General features: G+C 41.0%; 1 protein-coding gene across 1 annotated transcript in view; it reads left to right on the top strand.

Annotated features, from left to right (window-relative positions):
* The window catches only part of LOC138368997 (collagen alpha-2(IV) chain-like), a 45,610-nt gene extending 35,393 nt beyond the window's left edge, over positions 1-10,217 (top strand). Inside the window, exons 3-4 of the mRNA XM_069331747.1 lie at positions 3,612-3,733; positions 10,035-10,217. Coding sequence (XP_069187848.1) covers positions 3,612-3,733; positions 10,035-10,217 — 305 coding nt within the window. The remainder of the gene's footprint in view (positions 1-3,611; positions 3,734-10,034) is intronic.
* The last annotated feature ends 1,711 nt before the right edge of the window (positions 10,218-11,928 follow it).

Raw genomic sequence — 11,928 nt, 5'->3', positions numbered from 1 at the left:
GTCTGATGGCGTAGTGGGTTAAAGCATACTAGTTATGCCAGCTACTGGAAGGTAGTTGTGCTTTCTGGGTTCGAGTCCCACTGGTGGGTGTTGTCCAAAGATTGTTTATCTTCACTTGTGGTTTATGCAAGTATAGGCTTATAAGCTGGACACGAGTTCTCTCACATTGACAGTGGCTTGACGAAAATTGCAGACTGACCCCTCACTCATCTGGTGCCTTCGGGAGGTAGAGATGTTTGAGATATATATATCTCGAACTATCTACTTCTTTTGTAAGGTCTGATGGCGTAGTGGGTTAAAGCATACTAGTTATGCCAGCTACTGGAAGGTAGTTGTGCTTTCTGGGTTCGAGTCCCACTGGTGGGTGTTGTCCAAAGATTGTTTATATATATATATATATATATATATATATATATATATATATATATATATTTTATATATATATATATATATATATATATATATATATATATATATATATTTTATATATATATATATATATATATATATATATATATATTTTATATATATATATATATATATATATATATATATATATATAAAATATATATATATATATATATATATATTATATATTTTATATATATATATATATATATATTTTATATATATATATGCATATATTTTATATATATATATATATGAATGAAAACTCACACCCCAGAAGTGACTCGAACCCATACTCCCAGAAGCAACGCAACTGGTAACTACAGGGCGCCTTAATCCGCTTGACCATCACGGCCGTCAAAGGAAGTGATAGCCGAGGCTATTTGAGCCACTTCCCCGACGGCAACTCGGATGGTAATCTTGGGCATAGCATTTCACCAAATCACCTCATTCTTTGGGGCACACGTGAGGAACACAAATGCGAACAAGCCTGAATGGTCCCCAGGACTATATGCGAATGAAAACTCACACCCCAGAAGTGACTCGAACCCATACTCCCAGAAGCAACGCAACTGGTAACTACAGGGCGCCTTAATCCGCTTGACCATCACGGCCGTCAAAGGAAGTGATAGCCGAGGCTATTTGAGCCACTTCCCCGACGGCAACTCGGATGGTAATCTTGGGCATAGCATTTCACCAAATCACTTCATTCTTTGGGGCACACGTGAGGAACACAAATGCGAACAAGCCTGAATGGTCCCCAGGACTATATGCGAATGAAAACTCACACCCCAGAAGTGACTCGAACCCATACTCCCAGAAGCAACGCAACTGGTAACTACAGGGCGCCTTAATCCGCTTGACCATCACGGCCGTCAAAGGAAGTGATAGCCGAGGCTATTTGAGCCACTTCCCCTACGGCAACTCGGATGGTAATCTTGGGCATAGCATTTCACCAAATCACCTCATTCTTTGGGGAACACGTGAGGAACACAAATGCGAACAAGCCTGAATGGTCCCCAGGACTATATGCGAATGAAAACTCACACCCCAGAAGTGACTCGAACCCATACTCCCATACTTGCTTCTGGGAGTATGGGTTCGAGTCACTTCTGGGGTGTGAGTTTTCATTCGCATATAGTCCTGGGGACCATTCAGGCTTGTTCGCATTTGTGTTCCTCACGTGTGCCCCAAAGAATGAGGTGATTTGGTGAAATGCTATGCCCAAGATTACCATCCGAGTTGCCGTCGGGGAAGTGGCTCAAATAGCCTCGGCTATCACTTCCTTTGACTGCCGTGATGGTCAAGCGGATTAAGGCGCCCTGTAGTTACCAGTTGCGTTGCTTCTGGGAGTATGGGTTCGAGTCACTTCTGGGGTGTGAGTTTTCATTCGCATATAGTCCTGGGGACCATTCAGGCTTGTTCGCATTTGTGTTCCTCACGTGTGCCCCAAAGAATGAGGTGATTTGGTGAAATGCTATGCCCAAGATTACCATCCGAGTTGCCGTCGGGGAAGTGGCTCAAATAGCCTCGGCTATCACTTCCTTTGACGGCCGTGATGGTCAAGCGGATTAAGGCGCCCTGTAGTTACCAGTTGCGTTGCTTCTGGGAGTATGGGTTCGAGTCACTTCTGGGGTGTGAGTTTTCATTCGCATATAGTCCTGGGGACCATTCAGGCTTGTTCGCATTTGTGTTCCTCACGTGTGCCCCAAAGAATGAGGTGATTTGGTGAAATGCTATGCCCAAGATTACCATCCGAGTTGCCGTCGGGGAAGTGGCTCAAATAGCCTCGGCTATCACTTCCTTTGACGGCCGTGATGGTCAAGCGGATTAAGGTGCCCTGTAGTTACCAGTTGCGTTGCTTCTGGGAGTATGGGTTCGAGTCACTTCTGGGGTGTGAGTTTTCATTCGCATATAGTCCTGGGGACCATTCAGGCTTGTTCGCATTTGTGTTCCTCACGTGTGCCCCAAAGAATGAGGTGATTTGGTGAAATGCTATGCCCAAGATTACCATCCGAGTTGCCGTCGGGGAAGTGGCTCAAATAGCCTCGGCTATCACTTCCTTTGACGGCCGTGATGGTCAAGCGGATTAAGGCGCCCTGTAGTTACCAGTTGCGTTGCTTCTGGGAGTATGGGTTCGAGTCACTTCTGGGGTGTGAGTTTTCATTCGCATATAGTCCTGGGGACCATTCAGGCTTGTTCGCATTTGTGTTCCTCACGTGTGCCCCAAAGAATGAGGTGATTTGGTGAAATGCTATGCCCAAGATTACCATCCGAGTTGCCGTCGGGGAAGTGGCTCAAATAGCCTCGGCTATCACTTCCTTTGACGGCCGTGATGGTCAAGCGGATTAAGGCGCCCTGTAGTTACCAGTTGCGTTGCTTCTGGGAGTATGGGTTCGAGTCACTTCTGGGGTGTGAGTTTTCATTCGCATATAGTCCTGGGGACCATTCAGGCTTGTTCGCATTTGTGTTCCTCACGTGTGCCCCAAAGAATGAGGTGATTTGGTGAAATGCTATGCCCAAGATTACCATCCGAGTTGCCGTCGGGGAAGTGGCTCAAATAGCCTCGGCTATCACTTCCTTTGACGGCCGTGATGGTCAAGCGGATTAAGGCGCCCTGTAGTTACCAGTTGCGTTGCTTCTGGGAGTATGGGTTCGAGTCACTTCTGGGGTGTGAGTTTTCATTCGCATATAGTCCTGGGGACCATTCAGGCTTGTTCGCATTTGTGTTCCTCACGTGTGCCCCAAAGAATGAGGTGATTTGGTGAAATGCTATGCCCAAGATTACCATCCGAGTTGCCGTCGGGGAAGTGGCTCAAATAGCCTCGGCTATCACTTCCTTTGACGGCCGTGATGGTCAAGCGGATTAAGGCGCCCTGTAGTTACCAGTTGCGTTGCTTCTGGGAGTATGGGTTCGAGTCACTTCTGGGGTGTGAGTTTTCATTCGCATATAGTCCTGGGGACCATTCAGGCTTGTTCGCATATATATATATATATATATATATATATATATATATATATATATATATATATATATATATATATATATATTTGTGCCGTACATCGCCATTTCTGGCCCCTCTACCCGTTCATACTTTCGTGCTACAGTGGTGAGTCAAAACTGCTCTTTGGTGAACATGAAATCAGATCATGTGAAGGTGTTCAGCAAGGTGATACTCTTGCTCCCATTCTTTTCTGCTTAGTCTTAAAAGAAATCACCGAAAGCTTGTCCAGCGAGTTCAACATCTGGTTTTTGGGTGATGGCACCATAGCTGGCACCGTAGACCATCTCTTGGCAGATATCAGGAAAATAAAGGAGCAAGAAGTAAGCCTGGGTCTTGTCCTGAACCCTTCCAAGTGTGAAGTAGTCTCTTCCAACCCAGACATCGTAGCTAGAATAAGGTCTGCCTTGCCTGGAGCCCATGTCATTAGGGCCGAGAACAGCACCCTCCTTGGAGCCCCCTCTCGGGTCTATCGCCATTGAGGAGATCCTTGACAAGAAAATCGCAGACCTTAGAAGGATGGAAGACAGAATAGGTGACATCGATGCCCACGATGCTTTTTATCTCCTCACCAAATGCCAATCCCTTCCGAGGCTAACCTACTTTCTGAGGTGCGCCCCATCTTACGACAGCCGAAAGCTTGAAGAGTATGACCTCTTACTGAAGACCATGCTGGAAAAAGTTGTTAACCTCTCCCTCAATGAATGCCAGTGGAAACAAGCCACTCTTCCTGTCAGGCTCGGTGGCTTGGGTGTCCGCACCGCCACCCAAATTGCTGTCCCAGCCTTCCTGTCTTCCTCCTCAGCATCAGATGACCTGGTTAAGGAAATTCTACCTGACACCCTGAGTGATGTAGCGGGGATACAGGACCCCCACTACACGGAATGCGACACGAAATGGGGTGCCATGGCGGACCCAGCACTCAGACCAGCCATGCCGAAAGCCAAGAAACAATCCAGTTGGGACAGCCCCATTGTAGACAAAGAAGCCACAGCTTTGCTGGAGGCAGCAACAACCCCCAGTGATCGTGCACGCCTCACAGCTGTGCAGGCTCCCCATGCAGGGGACTTCCTTTTGGCAGTCCCTATGTCTGCGACAGGCACACATCTTAATCCGCAGGAGCTCCGTATTGCAGTCGCTCTCCGTCTTGCTGCCCCTATCTACACTGTTCATAGGTGTATTTACGGCGAGGCAGATGCTGACGAATATGGACTGCATGGCCTGCACTGTGGAAAATCTGGTGGTTGGCACACTAGACACGACGAAGTCAATGAAATCATTAAAAGAAGCCTTGCCTCTGCTCAGTGTCCAGCGGAGAGAGAGCCCCGCAACCTACTGAACCGTGACTCTGTTAGCTTTATCGGCCGACCAGACGGAATCACACTGCGACCGTGGAAGGGTGGCAGACAGTTGGCATGGGACTATACTTGTGTATCCACCCTGGCAACCACATACATCAACCTCTCTGCCGGCACAGCAGGAGCCGCGGCGACACGCAGAGAAAGACACAAGTCAGCCAAGTACAGGAAATTAGATCATCGGTACAACTTCGTTCCAATAGGGTCTGAGACCCTAGGCCCATGGGGAGAGAGTGCAAGAAGGTTTCTTAAGGATCTTGGTTCCAAGCTTATTGACACCACAAGAGACCCTAGAGCAGCAAGTTTTCTCTTTCAGCGCCTCAGTGTCGCGATCCAGAGGGGGAATGCTCGCTGCATCCTCGGTTCCTGCCCGGCGTCGGAGGAGTTCGAGGAAATCTACAGCCTCTAGGAAGCGAACTTTTTTTTGTGTCCTCCTAATGTTAATTTTTTGTATAAAATCAGATATGTAACTGTATAACCTTGCATAATAAAGTGTACACTATAAAAAAAGGGGGGCGGTAGGAGAAGCGAACACTCTTAGGTATTCAGAGTTAAATGGCAAGTTTTTTCCTGAATGCTCTGTAATCCCTTCTCTGAGGCTGTGGGTCCCTATAATTGCACCAGTGGTGGTACCCCCCTATATATATATATATATATATATATATATATATATATATATATATATATATATATATATATATATATATATATATATATATATATATATATATACATATACCAACTTTACTTATACTTATTAAATACCACCTCACCCCATCCACCTCACTCAAATGTAGATATAAACAAAATCGGAGATGTTCTATTCTATTCAGTAAGTTCTATTCAGTTGTGTATATGTTAACTAAAGTCTTTGAAAATGTAATAAGTTTTACGAAACGCGCTCAAGTGTCGCGTCAGACTAGAAATAAAAATGAATTTTGGAGAATTGATTTTTGAATTACCTCCAACAGTGAAAAGAAATGTACGAAAGATTGAGAAAATTCGTGTTAGAATTATTAATCTTACTTTTTCGGTCATATTTAATAATATATGTCTACAGGAAAGACTGCTACCAATATATATATATATATATATATATATATATATATATATATATATATATATATATATATATATATTAGAATATTTTGGTAGCAGTCTTTCCTGTAGACATATATTATTAAATATGACCGAAAAAGTAAGATTAATAATTCTAACACGAATTTTCTCTATCTTTCGTACATTACACTTCACTGTTGGAGGTAAATCAAAAATCAATTCTCCAAAATTCATTTTTATTTCTAGTCTGACGCGACACGGGCGCGTTTCGTAAAACTTATTACATTTTCAAAGACTTCAGTTCACAAATACACAACTGAATAGAACTTACGTATCTCCGATTTTATATCTACATTTGAGTGAGGTGGAAGGGGTGATGTGGCATTAACACAAGACAGAACAAAATGTGGTATTAATAGGGTATTAATTTCATCAACACAAGACAGAACAAGAGTATTAATAGGGTATTAATTTCATCAACACAACATCTGTGTTGTTTACTAGGATTTCTCTGGCGATGGTTTGGTTGTGGGAAGAGGTTCTCTTCCCACAACCAAACCATCGCCAGAGAAATCATAGTGAACAACACAAAAATCATCGATAGATACAGCGATAGCAGGCGGCTTGACGTTTGCGAGGCACTACACATCAAGAAGTCAACACCAGCAATCAACAGCCAATTATTGCACAACTATATTCTACCCACCTCAAGACTCCGCTCCAATATAGAAGCATCAAGAAATATGGACCAATAGGCTTTCTACAAACACTTCTATTCAATATCCATTGCTTCGTGTTCTGTCTGTTGATGAAATTAATACCCTATTAATACTCTTGTTCTGTCTTGTGTTGATGAAATTAATACCCTATTAATACCACATTTTGTTCTGTCTTGTGTTAATGCCACATCACCCCTTCCACCTCACTCAAATGTAGATATAAAATCGGAGATACGTAAGTTCTATTCAGTTGTGTATTTGTGAACTAAAGTCTTTGAAAATGTAATAAGTTTTACGAAACGCGCCCGTGTCGCGTCAGACTGGAAATAAAAATGAATTTTGGAGAATTGATTTTTGATTTACCTCCAACAGTGAAGCGTAATGTACGAAAGATTGAGAAAATTCGTGTTAGAATTATTAATCTTACTTTTTCGGTCATATTTAATAATATATATATATATATATATATATATATATATATATATATATATATATATATATATATATGTCAACCCGTTCTCGCAAATTTAATAAGTCAATATTGACTTATTAAATATGTGCATAGGTGACATACTTAACATAATAGATACCCTTAAAAAGATTCATAGAAAACACCGACCTTACCTAACCTTGTTAGTATCTTAAGATAAGCATCTTATTGCTTCGTAATTACAATTATTACCTAACCTATAATAGGTACAGGTTAAGTAATAATTGTAATTACGAAGCAATAAGATGCTTATCTTAAGATACTAACAAGGTTAGGTAAGGTCGGTGTTTTCTATGAATCTTTTTAGGGGTATCTATTATGTTTAGTATATCACCTATGCACGTAGTTAATAAGTCAATATTGACTTTACGAATTTGCGAGAACGGGTTGTATATATATATGTATATATATATATATATATATATATATATATATATATATATATATATATATATATATATATATATATATATATATATATATATATATATAATATATCGTCGATAACAGCTGTACTTGTTCTATCAGAAATCTTAGGATAATTACACCCATATTATATACGTCACTGGAGTCACTGGGATTGGAAATATGAGCCTAGAGCCTTCTCAAAATAAGAGTCCTATAGGGGACGACCCCTACTATTCCCTGACACTTGCTAGACACTAATCAATCACCCTGCAAACAGCCATTCTCTCATATAGATTATTGAGGGTTTATTCGTGTTACGGACCCGAGTCCATCGTCGGAGCACGGAGCAGTGATGACAACGCCATCTGTGTGTCCGCTCCCGAAATCCCCTCCAAATGGACGACGCCATCTAGTGGTGACAGGATATGCCGGCAATAGGCGCTGGATTCCCGTCTTAATTGGCTCGTGGAGTAGCCGCTGCTGACCTCTGGTGAGGTAGTGCTTAGGCAGTGAATGCCATCTATGGAGTGAAGAGGTGGACGTTTGTGTCTAAGCTAGTTAGTGATGTTTCCTAGTGGTCCCAGGTAGTGTCCTAGTATACTAATGACGTGTCTGCTTGCAGAGTCGACCTGGGACTGCTATGTTGGACGATGGATCAGTCTACCCAAGGCAGCCAAGGTCTCTCCACCAGTCTGCTTTGAAGAAGCTGTGAGCCACCCTCGGACGAACTCTGTTGAGAGTATAATAGCCTGCCTGAGGAGTGGCAGTGTCGGGAATCGCCTTATCCGGGGCTGGCTAGTGGAGGAGACTACCCACTGTGGTGCTGAATGAGGAGAGTGACCAGCGAGTCACACGAGGCTCCTGCCTAGGGCTCGCAACCCTAGTATCGGTCGTGGAGTGGCCTAAACAGCGAGGCTGATCGGTACCTGCCAGCTACAGGCTGGATTGTGGTTGAAGGCCATCACGACGAAGCACCCAGTGGGACTGTGATTTGGCTGGCCTGTGGCCAGGGTCGATTCGTAGTAGTCATCGTAGATTCATAGTGGGCCACGGAAGAAGGAACCAGGGCTACCCAGAGTGTGCGTGACAGAGTGTCAAGTGTCTTCAGAGGAAGACTAAACTTTATATAATAGTGTAGTAATAATTCCTGGGTCTTTATACATATGGTGGTGAGAATATGCATATATATATATATATATATATATATATATATATATATATATATATATATATATATATATATATATATATATATATATATATATATATATATATTATATATATATATTATATATTATATATATATATATTATATATATATATATTATATATATATATATTATATATATATATATTATATATATATATATATTATATATTTATATATATTATATATTTATATATATTACATATATATATATATTACATATATATATATATATATATATATTACATATATATATATATATATATTATATATATATATATATTATATATATATATATTTTATATATATATATTTTATATATATATATTATATATATATATATTATATATAAATATATATATATTATATATATATATATATATATATTATATAAAGGAATATACATAAGAGAATATACATATATTAGAAAACTGGAGTATTTGTGTACCTCCCCTATAGTTTTAACTTGCATTACGGAACACACTCCTTGAAAGCCTCTACTAACTTGGGGCCGGATTCCCAAACTCTACTACCATCAGAGAAGAACCCGGTAGCGTTCCAGTAGGGCCGTAACAATTCGGCGTTGCGCAGGTCTCTCTGTCTGTATTCTGTCTATCCATCTACCCTTTCATACATTTATCCATCGATCTATCTACCCATCCATATATCTATCGATTTATCTATCAGTCTATAAATTCATATATTTGTCAATCCATATCTCTATCGATCCATCTATCTACTCACTTATCTATTCATCTATCTGTCCATCCATCTATCTATCCATTCATCTGTCTATTTATCTATCAATCCTTTAAATCTTCTTTCCATGTACCCATCTGTCTATATATCTATCTGTCAATCTATACATTTATCTTCCAATACATTTCTTGATCTATCCATCCATCTATCTATTCATACAACTATCCATCTGTCTACCCATCTCTCTGTCCGTCTATGTATCCATCTTGTCTTTATCACTGTAATTATCTTCCCACTCGAGTAACTCATCAAAAAAGTTTGTACATTATTTTTTTATTAATATATGAGGTACATCTGCATTAGTGCAGCTACCCTAGACCATATGAAGTGGAGTACAGTGTGTCAAAAAAGCTAACTAGGTGATGCTATAAAATCCCCATCACACAGGATGGTTAGTCATACAGAGGCATGTGATAGACAGTCTGCACTGGCAGACTCTGGATGCATTTTGAGGATATCAACACAAGAGTGAGTAAGGTAGCAGTGGTAATAAAAGTCCCCATCTCGCAGGAAGGTTAGTCATACAGGGCCATATGTTTAATAGCCTGCACTGGCAAATTTTGGGTACACTGTGAGGATATCTTGAAGAATACGACAGTGAATAAAGTAATTGCAAAGCTCCAGGTACCTCATGCCAACTGGTCTGAAAGGTTTAATAACTGGGCATTCAGTGATGTAGTGCGGGAGATCGTGCCGCAGTTCCTGCCCACAGAATTTGCAACTGGATTGCTCAGGATTGAGAGATCCGTCACCTGCAGCCACCTGCCACAGGTAACGGTAACCCAACCTGATCCTTGCAACCACTGAGTCGCACAGTCTAGTGAACGTTTTGTGCTGTCCATAGATGTAGGTTTCAGATCTGAACAAATCATAGCTTTTTATACTAGTACTTTCAGGTCGTTGGGAGTCAGTAATTTCTTCCTTTCTTATCAGACCTGAGTGTCTGGACCAATACAGTTTTGACAGCAGAGATGGGGATACCTAGATCTAATTCAACTTCATCCTTGTTACAACAAAGTTTGTAAAAAACGTAGAGTTTGATGTAAACTCTACGTTTTTTCAAACCCAGATTTCACTAAACGATTTAATTTTAGTTCGTGAAAATAGTACATGAGGGTAGCTTTATAACCTGATATATTTTATAGCATTTACGTTAGGCCTACCCCGACCAGCCTATATCCGACCCCTATTTGTTTAGGGCAGACGTACATGTATGGGGTGAAGATGCTACCATATAGAAACTGTACAGGAAATGAATGTAACATTTCTACTGATGTATTAATTTAATACATTGTCCTGACTCATGCGGTCATCTAGTTATCACGAATGAATTGATACATTTGCTACTTCAGTAATAAGTATAATTGACAAATAATACATTGTCGTTGCCACAATAACACTACTGACTGAATAACATTGGCGGAACACTTGTTGAATCAGTAAACATGTTATGATGGTAAATATTTATCAGTTGTTATCAGGCCTCGCAGCACCTCACATATACGCCATAATACTGATATTTATTACCAATATCAAAGTGGTAGTGAACCCTACTTTGTAAATAATGTATCAATCTCTCTTCTTACATTTCTGGGAGCTAACGAAATACATGTAACGCCAGGATGAGGAACTCAAATTGGTCTCACACTGTGTAACACTGTGATCACTCACACTAACACTGACCACACACTGTGTAACACTGTGATCACTCACACTAACACTGACAACACACTGTGTAACACTGTGATCACTCACACTAACACTGACCACACACTGTGTAACACTGTGATCACTCACACTAACACTGACCACACACTGTGTAACACTGTGATCACTCACACTAACACTGGCCTCACACTGTGTAGCACTGTGATCACTCACACTAACACTGACCACACACTGTGTAACACTGTGATCACTCACACTAACACTGACCACACACTGTGTAACACTGTGATCACTCACACTAACACTAGCCTCACACTGTGTAACACTGTGATCACTCACACAAACACTGAACACACTCTGTGTAACACTGTGATCACTCACACTAACACTGGCCTCACACTGTGTAACACTGTGATCACTCACACTAACACTGACCCACACACTGTGTAACACTGTGATCACTCACACTAACACTGGCCTCACACTGTGTAATACTGTGATCACTCACACTAACACTGACCACACTCTGTGTAACACTGTGATCACTCACACTAACACTGGCCTCACACTGTGTAACACTGTGATCACTCACACTAACACTGGCCTCACACTGTGTAACACTGTGATCACTCACACTAACACTGGCCTCACTCTGTGTAACACTGTGATCACTCACACTAACACTGGCCTCACACTGTGTAACACTGTGATCACTCACACTAACACTGACCTCACACTGTGTAACACTGTGATCACTCACACTAACACTGGCCTCACACTGTGTAACACTGTGATCACTCACACTAACACTGACCACACACTGTGTAACACTGATCACTCACACTAACAC

This window comes from Procambarus clarkii, chromosome 3, assembly GCF_040958095.1.
Source record: "Procambarus clarkii isolate CNS0578487 chromosome 3, FALCON_Pclarkii_2.0, whole genome shotgun sequence".
Lineage (NCBI taxonomy): Eukaryota > Metazoa > Arthropoda > Malacostraca > Decapoda > Cambaridae > Procambarus > Procambarus clarkii.
The sequence above is the reverse complement of the archived record's forward strand: the minus strand, read 5'-3'. Positions and strand labels throughout refer to the sequence as shown.